Consider the following 24734-nt stretch of genomic DNA (forward strand, 5'->3'; position numbering starts at 1 on the left):
TTTTGGCTGCTAGGTTAAGAATTCCTCAAGAAATCCAAGTGTTAATTTTCTAATAAACTTTTAAAACACCTTTTTCAAGCCTCATGTGAACCACTCACCATTTTGGGTTATTTGCCCATTATGTTCGTTCTTATAGTCAACTATAATAAAGCAGTTCATTAGAAACTAGGACTGTATGACTCCATAATATTTCTATCCCAAGTTAAGAGTAAGTTATGGGCTTTCTTTACCATGGTTAAAAGTCGCTAGCCAAGTATCACAGGGCAAACAATAATAGTGGGTAAAATTCCTGATTAAAAAAAATTTGGACAGCTAGAATTTTAATACTAATCTGTCACTGTGTAATCCCCAACGTTACTCAATTACACATGATGGTTTCTCTATCTGAAAAGAAGAGAAGCTATATTGTAGGGATATTATAAGAACCAGAACAAATAACATAAGCGATATGCTTAAAGTTTTTGACACATTTACATAGTAAGTGCTTAAAAAATAGCAGTTGTTACTTTCACTAGCATGATCACTTTGATAATGATGGTGGTTTTGGGAGACACGATTTAAAACACTATTGGGGTGAACGGTTCATAACCCAGTTTGTAATAGTTAATTCTCAACTGCTCTAACTGCCAAACTAAGGCAAAATATCTCAGTATGTCAGTGTCTAATTTGACTTTCTACAAGGGCTCTTGTAGCAAAAAACAATTGGCTTCAGCGTTACCTTATCAAGCACTGCGTATGGATTTTCTGCATTAAAACCAAGAGGAGCATTGAGTCTGAATCTCTCTCTGAACTCGGCCTGCTTCCGCTGAGGAGGGCAGAAAAAAACTGAAGGTGAATCTCAAATAGCTTCAATTACCCTTGTAAAAAAATCTTTCTTAAAGCAAAGAAAATGAACATAACACCCACAAAACTTAGTAGCTCGCTTACATCAAATGAAATACACTTTTTCCTTATGAGGGTGACTTCTGCATTTTGGAGAGGTGACACAGCATGTCTGATAGTTCCTGCAATCTTTTTGGTAGTTTCCCATCTTTCAGGTAATTCCTACAAAAACAAGGGTGCAGATAGGAAAATATTTCAGTGCCTGAAGTAAATGAACTCCACAAGATTCAATTATTGCAACCTCTATACATTAACCCATAACGTCTTCTCATTCTTCTTGAACAGAAGGAGTTTATCCTCAGAAAGATGCAAACGGCTGAAGGCCCCGAGCCAGGCTGATCCACTGGCACCACTGCATGATCTTCCAAGCATAAACCAGAGTTGTCCTCTGGTATAAGATTTATCTCAAAATACAGGACATCTTTTCCAAAGACACACCAATTTCCAAATTGTTTTGCTGTTAAGGGAATAAAATTCAAGTACTCTGGAAAGGAACTTCCCTGCTGTCTAACAAGTGGAAATGGGAGCCAGGTTTAGCAACTTAGCAAGTGAAGAAAGATGTTTTGAATCTGGTGGGGCACAGAGGAAAACGTGAATCAATCTCATCTGCCTTTTCCTCTAGCTTCCAGAGCTCTGTGTGTACTCTGTCTTGATGGAGAGTTCGCGCATTTAGGTCAGGTTCATTGTAACTAACCAGGATTTCTGAAGTAAAGAGAGGCCAAGGGAAGGGAAGGTTAATTTCTACTTGATGTAGGACAAAAGCAGCAATAAATAGTTCAGGTAGCAACTCAACTCTGCACTGCTTGACTACAATGCAAATAGGACAACAGCAAATTCTTTTCTTTGAAGCGCCGTTGTGCGTAAATGCTGTCGAAAAGCATTCCTTGTGCCCAGACTAACAAAGCATTGTTTCTCTGGGTGATCTCCTAGGACACTGAAATTGTGTTGTCATACAAAACCACCCATGGTGAGGGGACTCTACTTGTGTAGCTCGAGTGCAAAAACAAAGGTTCTAAAGACTGTTTTGTAAGCCTCAATAAATATTTGATGGATGATTGCGTAGCTGCTAATTATGAAGAGTATGCTGTGCTAAGTGTCAACTGTATCCATGTGGGGGAGGGCTCCTGGAAACATAAAATACATTCTTCCAGTTAAATTGTTTTGCAGTCTGTCAGAGTCAATGAGAGGCGCCCAAGAACTCTCCTATGGGACAGAATGCTTGGAAGGCAACACTCCTGATAGGAATTACCAAAACAGACCAGAGACCAAGAGACCTGGGCTTTAAACCTCTTTGTCCTTCGTCTCCTCCTTCCATCCTTCTCATCAAAACTCCGCACCCTCATCTGCGCAGCTCACTTCGCATTTCCAACTGATCCCATGGAACCTAACCATCACCTGGCGTCCCTTCAGGAGTAAGGGCTGCAAACGTCACATCCCTGAGCTCAGGCCCCTTAACCCTTATTGACTAAGGAAGCCTGCTATTACCTGCTTCTTTTTTAGGGATTCCAAATAAGATTCCACTTGATACAAATAGATGTTCCTTGAAAACTAAAAGATCAGATGATCTCCAAAGCCTCAGTGATAGGATTCCCCTAAAGAGGGAGCATTGAATCTGTGGCTCAAAGTAAGGACCAGGCTCCAACAGGCAGAAATTTGGGTGCGATCCCTTGAGATCCTGCCAAGTAAGACGACCAATGCAGGCTGGGGGTAGAAGAGCACTCGTAGGGCAACTAGACAGTATTCCGAGGCTAGAGGCAGTCAGTGAAGGCTTCTTAACAAGGAAGGGACTTGATAAAAATCTATACGTTAAAGTTTAATCCTGCTTCAAACCGTATTATAGAGAGGGAGTGAGGACACAGCCACCTGGAGGGCTTTCTTAGCACAGAACCAAGCACAGGCAAGTATTTGGAAAATGTTATAACTGCTGTTAATGATTATGAGGAAGAAACAGTAACTCTCACATAATGCTTTAATTAAAATAAAATTGGGGCACTGTTATCCTCCCCATGAAATTTGTTTTGCCTATGAGTCTTGTTTTTTCTCTTGAGCAGCCTGAATTACTGACAAAGGCAGACACATAGCTAGAACTGTGGCCCACTTTCGAAATACTAGAAAGCCTAGCGCACTTTCAATAATTCATTAACCGTAAGTAAGGAGCCAGATTCTTACAGTGAAAATTCTAGAAGCCGTAGCTAAAATCCCCAATATCCATGACCTGGGTTATGACTAGTTTCTCTATTTTAAGGTCCAAGATCTGGCTCAAAGAATATCCAAAGCTTTCTAAAAACAAATATTTACATTGTGCCCCATACTACTTCATCTCTCTTGTTATGTATCTATGTATCCACATCTCATCTCTGTGTCTAAGTAGATTTCAGTTATAAGGACAGTTTTATAGGTAAAGAGAATTTAGTAATTCATCTGTATTAATTCTTTATAGTCAAAAGAGAGCACCTGTAAATACGCTGTTGCATTTGATCCTCACAAAACAAAACCAGAGATATAAAAGGCAGCAGCTGCCATGTAAAGTTTGGCGTTTTCTCAGAAAGTTAAAGTTAGAATCACTCTGAGACCCAGCCATTTCACTCCTGTGTTACAAAAGAAATTGAAAACAGGTACTGAAGGGAGGGAAGGAAGGAAGGAAGGAAGAAAGGAAAGGAGGGAGGGAGGGAGGGAGGGAGGGAAGGAAGGAAGGAAGGAAGGGGTACTCAAATACTTGCACACCCACACTCATAGCAGCATTATTCACAATCGCCAGAAGATGGCAACAACCCAAATGTCCCAATGTCCATCAGCAGATGAAAGGCTTAACAGGTTGCACCCACAATGAACCGGTGGGTGTTCAGACACAAGAAGAATGCGGCACTCACATGCCACAATGCCAATGAACCTCAAACATACCATGCCAAGTGAAAGAAGCTGGACACAAAATACCCCAGATTGGACCATTGCATTTACATGCAGTATCTAGAGTAAGTCAGCCCACAGACCCGGGCAAAGATTGGCGGCAGGCCGGTAGGGAGGAGGGACGGGGAAGGACGGCTCATGGGTGTGGAGGTTCTCCTCGGAGTGATGCAAGTGTTTTGAGATTAGAGGAGGTGGTTACACAACATTACATATGTACTAAATGCCAAGCACTTTGAAAGGATTACTTTTATGGTGTGTGAACTGTGACTTTCACCGCAACAAAGAAGTGGGAAACCGGAGACCATACCAATTTTAGAAGTGAGGAATCTGGAGAGAGATTTTACTCAAGAGGAAGCACGCTCTGAGGCAAACAGATGAGATGGCCTCACACAGTACTTGAGTTCCAGGCTTGAATCACTGAACTAGAATTTAATACAAGTTTTTTAAGTTCATGTGTCCACTAGTCCCACTTGCAAGGTTAAAGGTAAGCCCATCCTGGAAGCTGGTGGATAATGGAAATATATGACCTATAGATCTTCAACACAGGCATGGGAAGAGAAGCTTGGCCTTGAGACTGTGATTCATGGTTTCAGTTCTAACTAAAAAGACTTTGCTTGGGGCACCTGGGTGGCTCAGTCATTAAGCGCCTGCCTTCGGCTCAGGTCATGATCCCAGGGTCCTGGGATCGAGCCCCACATCGGGCTCCCTGCTCGGCAGGAAGCCTGCTTCTCCCTCTCCCACTCCCCCTGCTTTTGTTCCCTCTCTCACTGTGTCTCTCTCTGTCAAATAAATAAATAAAACCTTAAAAAAAAAAAAAAAAGACTTTGCTTATCACTGGGCAGAGAGCAGCTACCTACTCTTTCTAGATAATAGAAACAGGAGGAAGACACAGAACTCCTTTTTAGAAAACAGTGATTTCTCCACCCAAACTGGGCTTTCCTTATTCTTTATTAAAATGTCCATGATAGGGCGCCTGGGTGGCTCAGTTGGTTAAGCAACTGCCTTCGGCTCAGGTCATGATCCTGGAGTCCCGGGATCGAGTCCCGCATCAGGCTCCCTGCTCAGCGGGAGCCTGCTTCTCCCTCTGACCCCCCCTCCCCCTCGTGTACTCTCTCTCATTCTCGCTCTCTCAAATAAATAAATAAATCTTAAAAAAAAAAAAAGTCCATGATATGCTTCCGAAGACTAGGACACTGTTCAACTGAGAGGCAGCTTTCAATGAAAGAGAACAGGGGTATGTTTCACGTCTAGAAGGAATGGTCAAGGGGAACTCCAAGGAGCAGCTCAGAGGCTGCTCGCTAATTACCTCCTAATAAGAAGGCAGTAGGCACAGCGGTTGACATGGAATATCTTGGCATGAAACACACCTAGATTCATACGGACTGGAGTGACAACTTGTGTGACTTTGAAAAGTGTATTACATCTCTCTAAGTTTCAAATTCCTAACCTGCAGAATGCCAACAGTTGTCTCCAGGACAGGTTGTTATAGCACGTCCTCAGAGAGGGCATGTGAAGAAGTTGGCTAAAGGAGGTGCCCAGTTTATGTTAATTATGGGTGTTTTACCATGACACTTACCTCTAGCTGAATATAGACTTGCTCAGGCATCTTCTGGCCGTAGTTTTCCAAGAGCATGATGGTTTGTTTTAAGGGTTCAAATAGTTCATCCGTAGTTCTCTGTCGGCTTCTTACTGCCAGAAGATGCCCCATGATATCTACTAAACCATCGTAATCACCCTCACTTAAATCTCTCTGAAGTCCAGCATCTGTCTCCTTTATAAATTCCTGTAGCTCATTCAGACTATTAAATACATATATAGAAACGTACACAGACACATATACGTACATGAACACACACAAATCCAAATTAAGTTCATTAAAACCTTGAGAAGTAGAAGACTTCTGATAGGTCAACAATGAAAGTAAGATTCTATTTAAACATCACATCTCTGCTAAGAAACTGGTAGTTTTAATGTTCTTAAAATTTATGTCTCAACTTTAGAAAGCAGTCAGGTGTTAAAAGTTGTAATTCCAGGGCGCCTGGGTGGCTCAGTTGGTTAAGCGACTGCCTTCGGCTCAGGTCATGATCCTGGAGTCCCTGGATCGAGTCCCGCATCGGGCTCCCTGCTCGGCAGGGAGCCTGCTTCTCCCTCTGAACCTCCCCCCTCTCATGTGCTCTCTGTCTCTCTCATTCTCTCTGTCTCAAATAAATAAATAAATAAATAAATCTTTAAAAAAAAAAAAAGTTTTAATTCCAAATGCCAAAAGCATAGAAGACTACCTGTCTATGACAAATCTCAAAAGATGCTCCTGAAACATCCAGCTCCATTTCTTAATAACGTTCAGCAAGCTCACTTTGAAAGGCTTCATGTCCACCTTGAACCAACCATCGAACACTCTGAAGTCATTAAACTTGCTCATTTGAACATACAAAGCTTCATAAATGTCAATCTATAATTAGAAAAAAAAATTCCTTGAACAGTTCAATCAAACAGGAGTAACTACATTGAACACTAAAGGTTCTCCTTGCCTGCTCTTTGAATTGTTCGAGAGTTGGTGGTTGTTTGGGGACTTCTTCATTTGCATGAGCATCCATTTCGCTAGATGACCCAGTCTGGCCGTACATGAGAAAATGCTTCATGAACTCAGCTCGGTCATCAACCCAGAGGTAAGCGTATGTGTCCAGGGTATTTCTGAAGTCCAAGACTTTGCTGATGACATCTGCCACTCTCTTCATTATCTCCTGCCTGACCTCTACCAGGCCCAGCATATTCTCCATGTCATTCTAAATGAGAGGAAAAGCGAGCGTTCGTTAAAACCCACCTTGCCCTGTCAGTCACGTGCAACGTACCACCACCCAAGGCTGTGCTTCGGTAAAATCAGACACTGTGCTGGTTTTTTTTCCGTGTGCTCCCCGTTACCTCCATTTATTTTTCCATCATTAATACCAAAGGTCATACCCCTTTTCAAAGATAGTACCTGATAAGTTGCTATTTCCAGGTGTGAGGCCACTCGCTCCATCTGGGCAGACATTCTGCAGCTGCTGCCAAGCATTTCTTCTACCAGATCGTAGAAGCCATGCCCAGCCTCTCTTTCTAAAGAAGGTTTGAAAAGAATCTCAGGAGGCATTAAAATCATCTGTGCTTGAAAAAATGGCACAGGTGTCCGTTGTTCTTCCGTATTCATCAGAAAGAAGTCCAAGTCATGCATGAGAGCTTGAAAAAAGCCTTCTACCACCATGTCATCGACGAACTCCACATAAATCTTCCAGGCATCCAGAGAAGGACTGGCTTTGAAGAGCTTCCTATTTTCCTGGAAACATAAATATTAATAGACGGGTACAAACAACAGTGAGCACAAAAATGAAGGCTTTCCACTGAAATGTTTTGTTAAAGAAGGGACTGCATTTTTGTGCATGAGACAGGAACATTTAAATGCCAGGTCATAGAGCCTCAAGCTGAACAGTAAATATCTAAGCAGGATTTTGCAACATTTAGATCATTTACACCATACATTCAAAAGTCATCTTTTAAAAGAAAAATCATTATGAAAATTGCTGTCTTCAAATACAAACAAGAGATACAGGAGTTTTTAAGCATTCTCTGTGTCCTGGACGTAGGTCCCAGCCCTTGCTCTGTGCCGAACTCTATGTGGTCCTGGGCTTTGTCTTCCAGGGCCTCGTATGTAAATGAGGTTTCCCAAACTGGTCTTTCAGAGAACACTGTTCTGGAATATCCAAGATCACTGAGTCAGCAAAGTGCTACGTGCTCTAGGCCTTTCTTGGAGATTCACGGTGCTACTATTAAAAGTCGACTTAACTTGGTTGAACGAAAACAAGCAACCAAACAACAAATACTTCGTGCAAACCACCCATAAGCAGCCTATGGAATAGTAACTCAACTTGAGGAAAACCAGCCTGGTGAAGTCAAAGCTCCCTTTGTGCTTCAACAGCATTAAGTTCTTCTACCTTGACATCTCCTCCCAAGAGTCTGGGTAATGAACAGGTCAATAGGGCATGACAAGGTCAGAGAGGACTACGGTTTAGGACTGCTAGAGGTTGAGCAAACGGTGTGGCAGGACTGGGGACACAGATTTGAAAAGGTCAAGTGGGCAGCAAGGGTTGATTCCAGAGATACCTGTCTGAGTGGTAAAGGTTACATAGTCCATATAATCCAGAGGGCAGATGCCCAAGGCAGAAACTAGATCAGAGAGAAAAAGAGACACTGGAATGAGAGCTGATTATAAGGTAGACAATACTCTGCCCTTTCTTTGATCATTTGCTACTGCGGATGTATGATCCACGATTCAAAGGTATGTGTTACATGCAAGAACCACAACTACAGAGGTGATAAAATAGGGCCAAGATTGGAAAGCTCTTTGAAGGATTTCTTGCCCTCAACAAATTTAAGGACCTCTCTTTTCAAGGATGCTGTCTTGCCCATCCAGGTGGAACCATTCACATCTGTATATATCTGTAATATATGTGGCCCACACCCCTGGAGTTGTGTAATGTGCAGTAGATATCCTGGGCAGCTGTACACAGCAGTCCTGGCTCCTTTGTAGGGACTAGAAAGGAGAAGTACAGATCTTAGAGCTGGAAAAAAAATCCTTAAAGACCATCTTGTTCAGTATATTCATTTGAAAGATATAAAACAAAGACCTAAAACACATCAAGCGTCACACTGGTAGGAAGTTAGCACCCAAGCTAGGACTACAAACAGGACCTTTTGACTCCTTTGGATCCCCAGGGTGGGGCTCTTCCAAACACATCTTAACACAGTACAGTACCTGTGATTGCTCATTGTTTATACTTTTTCATCCCAAGATATCCAGTTTATATACTGCAGTGCCATTCATAGTAATTGTTTTACTTTCAACAATATAAAGAGGAAAAGGGAAGAAGAGCTTTGGGTCACTCAGTGATGGCTCAGGTCCCTTCCAGATCCAATCTTCCATAGTTCCACTCCTCTCTTCATCTTAGATTCTGCCTGCAAACTATCCCTTGGAATCCCCCAGCCACACAGGGTGCAGCATAAAAAGGCAGAAATGACCTACCCCCTGCAGTATTTCCACAGCTTTCCCCCAAACTATACTCCTCAGAGGTAGTCTGAGAACCAGGCTCAAAATCATGGGCTGATGCTGGGGGGGGGGGGGGGGGGGGAATCACTGAAAAGATACAACTTCTAGAAACAATCATTTCATCCCTGTTTGGAAGTTGACTTCCCTCAAGTTGGAACCTCTCCTCTCTTCTCATACTGAGAACAAGGACTCCAGAGTTGTTTAGTTTTTGACTTGAGGAAAAAAGGAGAGAGACAATTTATTAGCAGAAAAACTCCAACCTTATTCTCTGAGGGGAACAAATTCTTAGAATAATCCTCAAGGCCTCCTCCTACAATGCTCCACATCCAGCCTGGTAGGAGATTCTGTTTGTTCTACTTAAAATATACCCAGAATCCAGCCACTCCTAATCACCTCCATCGTTATGGGCCCAGTCCAGGCACCACACGTCTGTCACCTAGGTTACTGCCACAGTAACCCCCCAGGCCCTGTGCCTCACCTGGGCTCCCCTTTCAACACGACAGCCAGACTCTCTTCCAAATCCAAGTTAGATCATGTTTACTCTCCTGTCTTTCAAGTCCTGCAATGAGCTCCCCACATAGCTCAGATAAAAGCCGAAGTCTGTACAAAGGCCCGTGAGGACCTCCCTGATGTGCCCGGCCCCTCCATCCCCTCCTCACAGCCCACGAGCATCTGACCTGAGCTCACTGTCCCCTGCACCCCGCCACCCCCTAGCGTCACCTCCCGGCTTCGCACCAGACACCCGGCACCTTCCTCCCGGATGCGGGTTTCCTCTGCCTGGAATACTCCTTCCCCCCCGGCCCCCTGCGCTGACGCTGTAACTTGGCTTTCATCTTACCTTCTCCTTGAGGCCTCTCCTCATCACCCCCAGCCCAGCATTGGGAACCTCCTGCGTCCTGCTCTAATTCCATCTTGGTTCTGCAGCACTCAACCAATTCTACCATCCCTGCCTCCCATCTGCTGTTGCTGACGTCTCTCCCCTCACTACGATGGGAGCTCCACAGAAGGGTCTTTCTTCTGTTCACTCAAGTATCTCCAGAAGCTAAAAGGGTACTGGGCCCATAGGAGGCTCACCTTAAATATTTCCTAAAGAAGTGAATGATAATGGAACACTAAACTACATAATTGGTTATAGTCAATTTCAGTAGAAAAACCATAGTCCATTGCTCGTTCTCCCACTGAGAATGAGCCCAGAGACAAATGTCTTCACTTTACGCATGAGGAAATTCAGGCCTGGTTTCTGGAAGGCACAAGACTAAAAACCCTGGTTTCTGACCTCCTCCAGGGCAAACCCCAGGCCATAGTGCTTTGTGACGGTGGGGAGCGGGGGCGGGGGTGGGGTGGGGTGTGTGTGTGTGTGTGTGTGTGTGTGTGTGTGTGTGTGTGTGGTGAGGGGTGTTGGTGCCCTGCCCAAAGGAGAGTGTCATGGTCTGAGGACTGTATCCATCTACAGAGATGATTCCATATAACGAACACACTCAAGAAGGAAATGCAGAGTATGCTCTTTAAAAAATGAACTTCCCCACATCTCCCTCACTGGAGTTGCCCCCCTGTGAGCACCACATTCCTGTGCTCTGCCCCCCTCCCTCCTGTTACTACGGATGAACTCTCCAAGTTCCTATCTACAGCCGACTTCCACATGTATTTACAGAATCCCTTTTCTTCCAGGACTTTCCTCCAACAATTATTTCCCCTCTACTAGATCATTCCAATCAACATACCACCCCTCAGAAACACCTACCGACATTAAAAATAAAATCCTCCCCATCCCTCACATGCCCCAGGCACTGCGGAGTTTTAGGTCCCTGCCACCTCAGAGCTCCTCAGGAGCTGAGTGGCCTTCTGGTCCCATTTCTCCCGTTCTTGTCAGCCACTCCATTCTGGCTTCCATTGTATCAAGTTAGCTCTGTCAGTCACCAACGGCTTCCACGGGGCAACATCTGGCTGCCAACCTCGGCCCTCACTTTCAGCTCCTGAATCAGGATGGGACAAAGTCAAATGCTTCCTCCTCCTTGGAATGTCTTCTTGACTTGCTTTCCAGGAGAGCATCTCTCTGGATTTTCCTTCTGCTTCACTGGCCTCCTTTTCAGCATCCCGTGCTGGACCCTCCCCTTCTCCCTGGCCTCAGAGAGGACTTCAAGGTCAGGCCTTGGACTTCTTGTCTATCTATGATTAAACCCTACACAAACTCATCAAAGTCCATGGCTTCACATATGACTCTCAATTCTATGTCACTGGCCTGGACTTCTTACCCCAAACCCCAGCCTTGACTGCAGTGCCAGCCTACTCGAAATAATCCCTTGCGCATGCATCTCTAACCAACGTGGCCTAAACCAAAGCCTCTCTTTTCCATTCAAAATCCGCTCTATCACAGTTCTCCCCCTATCAGTGAAGGCAAACTCCAATTTTCCAGTTGCTCAGACCAAAAAATTTGAACTCATCTTTGACTTCTCTCCTGACTCATCACAGCAAATCCTGTTGGCTCTACTTTCAAAATATATCCAGAGCATGACGGCTTCTATCCCTACCATTCTGACCCAAGCCATTATCACCTGAATTACTAAAATAATCTCTCAAAGGTCTACCTCCTACCACCCCCTTGCTCCCCTCTGATTTACACTCAACAGAGCTAACCTCTGAGTAGAGAGTGTCTGGCTGCTATTTCACCTTACAGTAAAAACCCAAGTTCTCAGAACGGCCTGTCAATCCCACATATGTGTCCTCAGTCCCTTCCAAGCTTCATCAACTGCTACTATTCCCCTTGCAAATTCTGCTTCCGGCATGCTGGCTCTCTAACTGATCCTTGGACAGACCAACTGTGCTCCTTCCTCAAACTTCTGTACTTTTTGCTACCTAGAACATCCTTCTCCTGATATCCACATGGCTCATTCTCTTTCTCTTTCAGTTCTCCGCAGAACTACTACCTTAGCACAGAAGCGTTTCAAACCACCTCATATAAAATACACCCCGTACCAATGATTCCCTATCCTACCTGCTGTATTTTTCACCATTTCTCCTATTCTGTATATGTTATTTTCTCTACCTCGGCCAACTAGAATGTAAGGTCCAAGAGATAAGGGACTTTTTTGTTTGGTTGAGTTTTCTTTTTCTGCCTTGTTTCATTTGTTTTATTTTGTCTTCTCTGCAATTGACAACTCTAGAATAGTGCCTGTTACTGTTTTTAAAACTCAAATATTTGTTAAAAGGAGAGTGACTACTGTCCACCCTCAGGAGAAGGTTGAGAGGGTTGCACAAGGTGATGTGGACAAGATGGTTGGCACCTACGGGCACTTCACAAACCGTGCCAGCTGTCAACAGCATCCGAAAGAGCATGTAGCTAGGACCAAGACAAGGATCCCATCTCTAGGCTTTCCGTTTCACCAATATACCTCACACTCCAATCTCTTCCCTCAGGAATGAAAAGAAGCAAGGACTGCAGAAGTTACAGGTGAGCCATGCACATTCCTCCATTTTAAATGCTGAACAAAACCATACATAAAGCTCCCTCAGGCGCAATTAAAAAAACCCTACCTTATTAGGTTGAGTATGTCTGCTCTTTTCTCAACTAACTGAAAAGATCCTCAATTTCCAAACCTCAAAAGCCATTACCTCCACCAAGTTATGTATCCTGCAGCCATCTTCTTGAATTTGCCTGTATTTTTTAGTAAACAAATCACCGGTGTCCTCCAAAGTCAAGGTAGTCTCTCTTCTGGGCTCCCTCCTGGGAAGGAGTGTACAGTCTGCCCAAGCCTTCATGGTTTTCTGGATCACCTTCACGTTGCTCTGCGTGAGCTCCACTCTGCATGCCAACGCAGACGTGGCCGCCTTCGCCCTCTCAATGTACCCCCAGCAGTCATCCCGCCACGTGAGCGATGTCGCAGCTGTCTCCAGGTGCTCATCCACGGCCCTCAGCTCATCTTGCACCAGAGGATATTCCACTTCCAGGAGGGTCTGCTTCAACTTATTATATCCTTGCACAACAAGTTCAAGATTTCCAATGTACTGAGCAAAAGGAAACCCCGAAACAGAAAGGGTCAAATGTGTTAAAGCTACATATATTAGAGGCACGAAAGTATTATAGGTCTACATGTTCATAATTATGAATCAAAATACGTCTGTTCAAAGAATATCTACAAACACTCACCTTTAAAATAGTGTTTCTTTTTTGGAAGATGGCTAACGCTGAATCCGGTATGTCAGATTTCTTCAGCATCAAAAGGTATTTCACCTCTCTCAAAACAGCCACGAGCTATTAAAAGAAAATCAAGGATTATGTATTTTATGAATGACATTCTCTTTTAACACGTGTTAAAATCCAAACACTTAAAATTTCATCCAGTGATTACAGTATTTTCCAATTGTCAAGGTGAAGAGGCTGTTGTTTCATATGGTTTTTAAAAGCAGTCATCGTACATTCTTGTGATACAGAAGTATAAATAACAATGTTATTTATGGCTATGGTCCACAGTCAGAGAAAGAATTTAGGCAAAAGACAGCAACACGTGCACACCAAGCTGTGAGATGGAAGGTTGTACACGGACCTCCATCTTTTCCCAGAACTGTTCTTTCTGTCGCAACGTTTGTTTTGAAAACATAAATTTGTTCCAATACAACTGATAGACTAGCAATGTGGACATACAACAAATTTTCTCTGTGCTGATCTGCAATTTCATTAGCAAGAAACTAGGTAAATGCTAAAAACTGCACCTAACTCAACTGAAAGGCTTAGAAATATGCAAAATGCTCATATGCCAGGAGCCACCAAGCACCTCAGTTCACTCAAGTACGATGCGCCACGCCCGTTCATGGGTAGGGGTTCAACTTTCTGCCAGATATCGATAACCCTCCTTCCATCACTTCACAGCAATGCACAAATCGTCACCTACCCAACACCCACTTCCATGAGCAAACTTCCAGTCTTTGTCAAGGCGAAGTGTCATATTTACTGTAGTATTTATGTATGACTTAGCCATTTAAAATGTATAAAATGCTGTTTTTGTAGGTTCCTGTTTTTCTAATGCACTGCTGACAGCTTTGAAGTACGAGGGCCCTAGCCCCCATTTTCCCCATAAGCTCTGTACTTTTTATTGTGCAATCTTTCACAGCACAGTGATTTTTTAGGAATGGGTGTGTCATGTTGTAGCAGAAGGGACTATACCTCTAAATCACAGGTTCTGAGGAACAGACTGCATAACACGTTTAGAAGGTAAACCAGTTGACTTCCTTAGGCTGTCACACCACAGGTGAACTAGTACCATACATAAATCACAGGAATTATCCCTGAAACATCTCAGGCATTTAGTTTGTTAAGTTGGTTTTATGAAATCAGAGGTGGAAGAAATCCTAAGTTCTCTCGGTTATGACCGAGAGATATATATATTTATATATGTGTGCTAAGTTTTGTAAACATAATTAAATGATGCTACTCTGTGTACTATCTTAGGACAACAGATGAGAATTTGGGTGCAGATTATGACAGACAGATCCAGGGAGGCTTACTTCCTCACTACTTACCTAGACATATATTTGAACTGACACAAAAGACAGGGCAGTCGCTAAAAAACAGCATATAATCTTCACTGTCTAAAAAAATTAGCCAAATGCTTACTAATTTTTTTGTAATGGCAACTTACAAATAGTTATTTTCATATGTGTGCCCTTTCCTGTTAAGCATATTCTTTTAAGTAGAGAAGAAAGCTTATTTTGTGCCTCCTACCAAGCTCTCAAAGTTGGAGACAGGTTAAAATATATATGTACCTACATAGATATCATTTACCAGATATATGCACATATAGTACATTATATATAAATATATACACACAGTGATTTAGAGGTATAGTCCCTTCTGCTACAATATTGAAGTTTCTGCATTTTCATTATTACATAACATGTAATGCAATTTTAAGAAAATAAACTTATTCAGAGAATCTATGAAATTTCTCTGTTAGGTGGTTTATCATAGGGAAAAAAAAAGGATCTTCAATAAAGGTAATTTTCATCCTGAGTATATTTAACTGTTCATATTACTTGGGGCATTTAGATGTTGTTTTATGTGTTTTGGAAAACTGTTTTATAAAAATAACCTATTTAACCAGCATATTACAGTTTACTGACCCTTTGAAGGATATTCTCATTCCATACATTTTGTGGACTCCCCAAACCTTACATGATAAAATTCTAATTAACTGAAAACACTGGTAAATGTGCTACAAATCTAATCCAAGCCAGAAAACTCTTATAAAAGATTACATTCAATTGAGTTAACGTTTATTAAGTATTACCAAGTGCCCAACACTACACTAGAAGCACAGGACACAAAGATAAAATGAAATGCACCCTACTCTCAGCTCATTGTCCAGTAAAGGTGGAAATGGTAATTACAAGGCCAAAAAAAAAAAAAAAAGAGGAATTAATATAGTATTTGGGAAACAAATCTCTAAAACAAAGACCTATTAGAAGTTGTTTTCAGTTATAATCCTCACAGGACTGACATTCTCCCCAAATTAAATATAAATCACTGGAAATATCAGGAATATACTTGTGATAAAAATGGCATCTATAAAACAACTTAAAAATATCAAACCCCTACCTGTGGGTCAAAGTTGACACTGAGAAGCCCATTTATGGCACTGAATTTAATCAAGGGTTGATTCAAATTGAAGTCACAGATTTCATCCACGTTACTTTTCCATTCATTATAGATACAATTTTCAAATTGCTCTAGCAAAGCAGTCATTTCAATATACTTCTGATAAACTAAGGCATCATCAGGACTTTCTGAGAATCTGTAGGAATAGGATTTTTCTACTTTCCTACATGTTAGATTTCGGCTTAACTACTTTACAAGGAAATATACAATAGAAAGTATAATAAAATGCACTATAAAAAACAGGAATAGAAACAAGAAAAGCCAAATAATGCTTATGAATGGTCTTTGCCTTATAAGATAGCATTATGAAATGAATGGAACTCCAGAGAGTTCCACTCAACATCAATAGCAGAAAGTTACCAATTCCTACAAAGACAAGAGGAAAGTACATTAATTTGCAAAATAAAAGTAGTGCTAGTTACTGAAGAAAAGGAACCAAAAACTACCAACATACTGTGGGTGCAAAGGAAAAGTGAGAAGAAAACATGTAAGGACCTACAACAGGGAAACGTATGGAAGTTTTAAGCGTCCCAGTGAATGTATTCTAAAACCATGGGGATGAAATCATCTCAGGGAACTCAGCCAAGGAAATCCTCAAGTGCTAAAATGAACAGTTCACTGCCCTCTATAAAAACTGCCTGTCTCATTAGGATCATTTTTACCATGAAATAGGCCTAATAACTTACAAATACCGGAGAGATGCAAAGTTGGACCAGAAAGTCTGAAGTCGTTCAAAGACCTCTTTAGCCCATTTGATGTTGCCTGCAGTAAATGGCATATTCCGGTGAAGAACTACATTTCCACGTTCAATCTGCAGAATTATATTTTGGTGAAGAGGAAGGAAGGGCATGTTTAATCAGAGTGCATTCCAACCTTGAAAGCAGTTGTTCATTTCGGTGGTTTTACAGTGCAAAGACATAAAATGTATGTGTTAAGTAACCTGATTAGTTGAGTTATGGTCCTAAAGCAGGTTCTTCATCTGCATAAGGAAACCAATTAAATAAAGGCATAAAAGGTTTACTGTCACTATCTCATCTTTAGGTATCATTAAATAAAGTTCTAGTTGATGGCCATTACCCACAAAAATGATGCTCAACTTCATGCCCTACTTACCTGTCTCACGTGTTCATCATACAATTGCTTACACATATCCAACTCTGTGTTAAACATGTGCAGTAGTGTGCTGTAATGTGGGCTGAAAATTTCCATGACAACTGGTTTCTCTAGAAAATTCCCAAATATGGTCAAAAGCTGTAAAAATCAAAGTTGAAAGGTTAAGAACTGTGGATTTTTAATGCAGATACTCAGTTATTTTCCCCATTACACCTCCTACGTGCTTAGAGTTAAAGCAAAAATCTAGAACCCTACAAGAATCCTGAAATAGCTCCAAATCTAAGACACATTTCCAATAAAAACAAATATTAAATGTAACCTCCCTTTCTCAGCAGAAAATGAGAGGAGTCAGAAATTAACTACGATCTGTCGGCAATCCCTGCTCACAGATAACATTACTTCTTCCTGCTGGGTGCCAGGAAATGTTTGAGAAGATGCTTGCAGATACAAAATCAGAAGCAAAATGTATATCCCATCTTTCTTTGTTCTCCCCTCCTACACAGGTACTCTTTTGATCTAGAATATCCACGTCGAGGACCTCCAGGTCATACCATTAATAATTACACTGAATGGATCAGTTACTGGGACTGTCCTGTCTGTGGCAGCCCACGTCCCATGCCACACCACCCAGCCACCCCAACACTGTGGCCTGGGGCAGCAGCAGTGACCTGTGGCAAGGACAACCACCCCCCAGGCAGACAGTTCCTTTGACAGGAATGTCCTACCTCAAACTGATGCCTTGAACTAATCACATTCTCTCCTCCTCAGGAAGAGAACTAGGGCATGGCAGGCTGAACCTATGGAAGCGAAATTATGAGGGAGCAAGAACTGTTAGCAAGCAGAGGAAGGCAGTGAGTAGGGAGACTGGGGGGGCAGGGCGGGGGGGAGACACATGGACTGAAGCAGGAACACACAGGACCAGCAAGCAGACAAGTCAAAGTCCTGAAACTCTGCTCGCTCAGTCCGTGCCCCCCACTCAGATCCAAACTCACCTTCACCACCAGCTTCCACAAAGCTCAGCTGCCTGCGGAGCCTAACCTGGGATTTCCATTAGCCTCCTGCCTTATTCTCTACCCCATGTGGGTCCTTCTGTGTGCCGGCACGAGACAGCCTTCTTTGCGAGCACAATAATGTAATTAAAATGCTTGTTTCTGTACAAGCAGTGTTTATATAAGGCTGACAAGGTGCCAGGTACTCTATTTTAATGGCCTGAAATTGCTGTTATGACAGGTTTCAGGTAAGAGAACGGAGTTGTGGGGAGGGAGGAAGCTCCCCAAGTTCACACAGCTAGCGCTAGAACCAGCATCTGACACCGGGCAGTCCGGCCCTGGGCTCTGCGCTCCCCTGTGTGGGCTCTCAACAGCCACGGTGCCATTGGAAATGATTCTGTTACTTGCTGACTCTGGGTGGGATTCGTACAATGTTAGTTAGTAGGCCTGTTATATAGAGATTTCTTTAAAAGAAGGTAACTCCTCAGGGCGCCTGCGTGGCTCAGTCGCTTAAGTGTCTGCTTTTGGCTCAGGTCGTGATGCTGGGTTCCTGGGATCGAGCCCCGCATCGGGCTCCCTGCTCAGCGGGGAGCCTGCTTCTCCCTCTCCCCCCTGCCCACCAGCTCGTGGTCTCTCAAGCACACTCTCTCAAATAAATAAAATCTTAAAAAAAAAAAAAAAAGATATCTCCCCAAAGTAAAATATAATCAAGAGGGCAGAAAACCATATACCATGGTCTGTGCCTTGTTAGCAACATGGCCAAAAAGAAAGTTTCGTTACTCTTCTTAGGGAAATAATAGGTGTTCCTCAAAATTTGTTTTCTTTAAACACCAACTGTTGACAAGGATGTGGAGAAAAAAGGAACCCTCGTGCACTGTTGGTGGGAATGGAAGCTGGTGCAGTCACTGTGGACAACAGGATGGAGTGTCATCACAAAATTAAGAATAGAACTACTGGGTATTCATCCAAAGAGTATGAAAACAGATTTGAAAATATATGCACCACTATGTTTACTGTAGTATTATTTACAATAGCCAAATATGGAAGGAGCCCATCAAGAGATGAATGGATAATGAAGCAGTGTATATGTATTCAATGGAATATTACTCAGCCCTAAAAAAAGAATGCAGTCTTGCCATTTGCAACATGGATGGATCTAGAGTGTATAATGCTAAGAGAAACAAATCATGCAGAGAAAGACAAATACCCTACAATTTCACTCATATGTGGAATTTAAGAAACAAAGCAAAGGAAAAAAGAGAAACAAACAAAACAGACTCAACTATAGAGAACTGATGGTTACTAGAGGGAGGTGGATGGGGGGAATGGGTGAAATAGGTGACAGGGATTAGAGAGAGACACGATGAGCACTGAGTAATGTACAGAACTGCTGACTCACTACATCGTACACCTGAAACTAACATAACACTGTATATTACTTACATTGCAATTAAAGTAAAATAATGGGGGGAAAATCTGTTTTCTTTAAAAATAGCTTCATCGTTAACATTCTCTAAATATTTACATCCACTAAATTCACTGAAAAAAAAAAAACAGGTGAAAAAATTGTACAATGAATATGTAAATCAAACCATATCTTAGAGGTCAGTTTAGACACATTTGGCTTCCCCTCCCCCGCCCTGGGGTAATATCAATTATAAGAGTAGAGAAACTGCTAAATATTTTAAAACCTTCTTGGTTAGTTGCTCCCTAGCAAAATGCTTATTAACTTTCTTCTTTCAACCACTCTTGTTGACTTTGGGTTTCATGTTAACAATCAAAAGCAAACACTGACTCACAGATTTAACAAAGAAGTGCAATCCACCTACACCAGGGAAATGTATTTACTTTGCCAATTTGTTCTTTTCAAACACTTAACATCCTGACCACGATTGAAATACCAGAAGCTCTCCAGCTGCATCTATCTTGCCTAGCTGATATGCTTAGTGGGACTTGACTCCAAGTACAAAAGGGAAAAGACACAGAAAAAATATTCTTTTAGGAGGCTATAAGGCCAGAAAAGAGTAGTAAGGAAACCTTAACCTTTTAGGTAGTACACATTGTCATAATTTTTCAGCATCACCGATAAAGAAAAACTACCCTATGGGAAGAGAACAAGGGTCAGGTGGGCCTCCTGCTTCCATGTCCTCACGAAACTGAGAGCTCTTTTGTGAAGAGTATAGACATTTTCCTTCCTATCAACCCCCAAAGATTAAAAATGGACTCCTACCACATGCTTCTTTCCCTGACAGTCCCATCTGAGATCTGCACGGTCTACCTTTTCTTCTACTCCTCAGTTGCACTCCGTAACATGGCTTTTCATAATGCCCTTGCTACTATTCAAGTAGTACCTATTTGTAGTTTTCCTGGGTTTGCCTCTTTCCAAGATGTTTTAAATGTTGCCACCTGAACCAATGTACACTTCCCAATTTTAGAGCTTTCAATTTTACTGTCCGAAGACTTTTCTGGATACTTCATCTTCGACATTTCAGTCTACCTTCATGTAGACATGCTGTAAATTTTAGAGGAACATCCACTAGTGTTTTGCTTCGTTTTGTTTTTTATTGAGTGCCAACACTGTAGGCTTTGAACCACAGTTTCCTATTCAAGTAGAATAGTGTCTGGTCCCAGTGCCCTTCCTGGTCATGTCTTTGCCGAGAGCAGGCATGAATCATGGTCTCCAGAGAACCGTCTGCAAATATTTATTCCCTGTCACCCAACGGCACATGGTCAGAGTTCATCATCCTGTACCTATGGTAGACATCATTTTTTCCTCAAGATGTCATTCTGTAATTTTTTCTCTTCCACCACGACTCTTCCTGCAGTTTAAACCTCATCCGTGAGTCATTCCAGTACTTTGACTACCAATCCATCCCCCCAACCTCAAGCAGTTATTAGACATCTGCTTTATAAGACACTGAAGACAGGGATCTAAATAGAACACAAACTGTGACATGATGTCCCACCCCTGCAGAGCTACTGGGCAGGGGCTGATGCTATATGTTTCCACAGACAAGATACAAATAGGTGCAAAGTTAAAGACAAAAAACATGACAAAAAGATAAAGTAGTTTAGAAAAAATAAGTGGCATGTACTAGAACAGAATCCCTATCAACAGCTGTGCTACGGGAAGGAGAGAGACTTGAATTAGAAAAAGTAGGAGCCTCTGTAAAGGGAACAATCTACATTCTTTCATCCTGTTATTTATAAAAGCATGAAAGCAAAGTAGGTCCAGCAACAGAGAGTATGATACACTGTGGAGCCATTACAAAATACTGAATTCTACTCTAAAACCAAGAAAACGTTTATGATCCATTCCTAAGTGAAAAAGGTTACTGAAGAGGGTCAGCCTCTGACGTCACTCTTGTCAAACGGATACATATACATATATGTAGCCAAAGACAAATTGCTGAGAGATGGAATCACAGGCAGCTTAATTTTACAATAATAAGATTTTATTTGGGCCAACAGCAACTCAGTTTCATCTACCAGCTCTTACAAAACAATGAACTATTTCATCCTTATGAATTTTTTTTGTAGGCTCCATGACCAGTGTGGAACTAAACATGGGGCTTGACCTCACAACCCTGAGATTAAGACCTGAGCTGAGATCAAGAATCAGACAAGTCACCGACTGAACCACCCAGGCCCCAATCCTTGTGAATTCTTCGTGTTAAAATGCTCGACAGGGGCCAGGAGATACTTGCACCTTCACCACCACCTGACCCATCATGTGAATTTGAAGGTCAAAATCAAACAGTATCCCATATAAAGTCTGGGTCTGTGCTATTGTTTTGCACAGCCATTTTCAATGAATTATGCCCATGATCCCCAGTGTATTTCTTTGGAAACAGAAGCCTCCATTCCTCTTTTGGGATGTCATCTGGTTTTACACCTCACTTGCAGTTCTTTCCTTTGACAAGAAAGTTTTGCATGGTGTCCCTCTTTCCCACATCTTAAGTTGTCCATTTGGGAGGTCTAAGAAGGTGCGTTTTTTAATTAATGCAATTCGGAATACATAAATACCATATTGCATTTCTTTAATTCTCTGTCCAACATTTCTTCACGTCTTAACATCTGAAAGTGGACTATGTTATATAATCGATGGAATAATTTTTTGGGCAGCATTTTATTTATATACAAAATAATGGCGTGCCTGATCACCAACGGTGTCTTATGCCTGACGGAATGTATTATACCAACTGCTATTTGTTTCAGTCAGAGTAATGAAGTGGGCGGGTGAACCCAACATATGTAAACAATGGTACAGAGAAAATCTTCCATGAACAGGTATTTTTCACTTTTCACGGTGGCTTAATTTGGAATCAGGATTTCATAGGCTATGCCAAACTAGTTCTAAAGGTAACGAGAGCTAAAACTGAATTTGAGAAAAGATCAATAGTCCAAAGTCCTAAAACTGACCTTGCCCCACGTAAACATCATGCATTAGTGCCTTATGTAAAATTTAATTCAATGAGGTGAATACAAACAGGATGTGACTAGTTGTTTAGCTGGGTCAGAAAGGAACGTATTCACTCCTTTCATCTAACAGTCAAAATTATTCATTCGTATTTTTTTAATGATAGCTTCTTCAGAACTAACCTTAAATGCAGCTTCTAAACCGTTGCTGTTAAAGAAAGCTTCGCAAAGAATCGTCCCAAGCCTTCTGTCAAAATCCAAAGTTTTGGACTTAAACACAACATAATCACTTTCAAATTCCTGTAAGATTCAAAGTAAAATAGTTTACAGGAAAGTTTCCCACAGCGAAAATAGCCATCACGGGGGCATGACACGCCTCCTTCCCTCCCCCTCCCTCCCTGTCTCACCCTTCCACCGCCTCTTCCCTCCCTTCCCCTCCCCTGCCCCATCTCTCCCAATGCATGTTTCATAGCAGGATTCCAGGGACTATCAACAAAGAGCTGCATCTGACTGACTGTTCAAAATGGCAGTCTTAGAGGAACACGGAGCCTTTAGCACTGCCAGCCCATGTTTCCCCTGTCCTTCTCACTGCCCAGACCCCAACGTCAGCACTCCGACCCACCAGTCTGCCAGCCCTCTCCCAATCCATTCTGATTATCAATGATAAAGCAAAGCCTTTCCAAAAATCAAAAAGAACCCATTCTCATCACAACTTCAGTTTAAGTTTCAATAGGAAAGTTGTTTGTTTTGTTTTTCATGGAGCGGAAAGCCTAGCAAGCAACACTAGTTCTTCAGGTGAGGAGTAAAAGCACAGGTCTGTAAGAAAGCACCGTTAGTGATAAAGATGAAACTCAATGCTCTTCCATTTGCCCGTGTGTTAATATGCAGTTAACAACCCCAGTTTCCTCTTCACATTAACCATCCACTCTCATAATCAGAAAGAACGAAACCATCAGAGAGTAACTATCATCCGCAGGGCAGTGCAATTCACAGTGAAGAAGTCCCAGAAATTCACACGCACTTTGGGCTTTCCAGTCAAACTGCCACACGTTTAATGTAATGAAGTGCTCTATTACCTATCTAAATTAAGCCTCATCTATTAATAACGGCCGTAATGACAGCTAACATTCAGTTTTCTGTCCTAAATGCTGTACATTTTTAACTCAATTTGCACAACACATGATGTAGGTAATACTGTTTCCATTTTATAGGTGACAAAACAAACTCAGAGAAGTTAAATCATCTGCCCACAGTCACACCATTGCTAATTGGTGGAATCAGAATTTAAAGCCTGGCAACCATGATGTTTCTATGTTTCTATGAAGGACTGCCCCCTTGTGTGGACTCTAACACACCCCGAGAACAGAGTGTAATGGCAACGTCCTAGGGCACTGTGTGTCATACACCACAATGTTATATTTAGCATCAAGAGGAAGTCTCCAGGTCTGAATGAGACACAGTCTCTTCATCCAAGCATCACTTTTAAAAGTAAACACAACCTCCCAACAAGTCGTAACAAGCCTAACTTAGCCCTCCTCTCCGTATGGCAACAAGAAACTTACAACTTAAGATGCTCAAATATTATTTAAACACATAGCACTTAACATCTCAGTGAGGGGAAAATGCAAATCTCTATCCCAACTATCTCTCCCTCTCTCCCAAACTCTGTTTTACTCATTCAAGCCAAATTCAGAACAGCCAAAGGCACCTCTCCCCATCAAGTCCCACAGATAATTCAAACTCATCTTGCACAAATCTCAGTTCACCATCTACTCTATAAAGCAGCTCTTTTAAGACACCCAAACAAATTTTGGCCATCTCCTTTGCTCTCTTAACCACCTCTTGAGCATGTCCACTATGCTTCCTGTCTCCAGGTGTCACTCTGGTCTAAATCACCATCACCACTCACCGGGATTTCTGCTAATCACTTTCCAACTACTTTCTCTGCCTCTATTACTGTCTCTCTGAATAATTCCTCAAAGTGCCATTGAAATAAGCTTTCTAAAATAGAGATCTTGTCCCTCTTTTTTTAAAGATTTTATTTGAGAGAGAGATAGCGAGGATAGAGCACAATCGGGATGGGAGAAGCAGGCTCCCCCCTGAGCAGTGAGCCCGACTTGACTAAGGGCTCAATCCCAGGACCCCTGGGGAACATGACCTGAGCTAAAGGCAGACACTTAACCAACCGAACCACCCAGGTTCCCCTGTCACTCTAATTTTTAATTCTCCAATTCATAAGACTTTATTTTTTAAGATAACGTCTCAAAGTCTTACCATACTCTACAAAACCCTATGTGATCTGGACCGCATTTATTGCTCTGAACTATTCCAGCACCTTCCTCCCTTTACACACTAGGATCCTGTCACACCTGCCTTGTCACATCCTCTCTCTCTGCAGGATACAATTTCCCACTAATCCCTTTCTTTTTACCTAGTCTTCACCTGCTTAATTTCTACTTATTTTTCAGTTCTATTTATCTTTCAGTTACCTTCTCAATTTCCTTGCACCTCCTTTGGCAAGGGGCCCTTCACAAATGCTCTCATAGCTCTCTGTACGTTAGATACCCTAGCACGGAGCACCCTGGGTAACTGCCTACCTGTATTTGCCCCTGGATTCAAAGCTCTGGGAGTATAATGAATAGGTTTAGTTTTCAGAGTTACAGTACCAATATTTAATAGGGTTCTTATAGCACAGTTA

At 42.1% G+C, this 24734-nt stretch overlaps 1 protein-coding gene across 1 annotated transcript in view; it reads right to left on the reverse strand.

Annotated features, from left to right (window-relative positions):
- DNAH11 (dynein axonemal heavy chain 11) overlaps nucleotides 1-24734 on the reverse strand; it is a 339985-nt gene that overhangs the window by 269521 nt on the left and 45730 nt on the right. The window contains 12 exon segments of the mRNA XM_064575180.1: nucleotides 719-805; nucleotides 928-1044; nucleotides 5366-5588; nucleotides 6069-6238; nucleotides 6318-6572; nucleotides 6767-7099; nucleotides 12476-12868; nucleotides 13011-13115; nucleotides 15456-15651; nucleotides 16202-16326; nucleotides 16629-16766; nucleotides 22220-22336. Of these exon segments, the coding sequence (XP_064431250.1) occupies nucleotides 719-805; nucleotides 928-1044; nucleotides 5366-5588; nucleotides 6069-6238; nucleotides 6318-6572; nucleotides 6767-7099; nucleotides 12476-12868; nucleotides 13011-13115; nucleotides 15456-15651; nucleotides 16202-16326; nucleotides 16629-16766; nucleotides 22220-22336 (2259 nt within the window).

This window comes from Mirounga angustirostris, unplaced genomic scaffold (assembly GCF_029215605.1).
Source record: "Mirounga angustirostris isolate CCGP_5_RB_7025 unplaced genomic scaffold, mMirAng1.0.hap1 SCAF_12, whole genome shotgun sequence".
NCBI lineage: Eukaryota > Metazoa > Chordata > Mammalia > Carnivora > Phocidae > Mirounga > Mirounga angustirostris.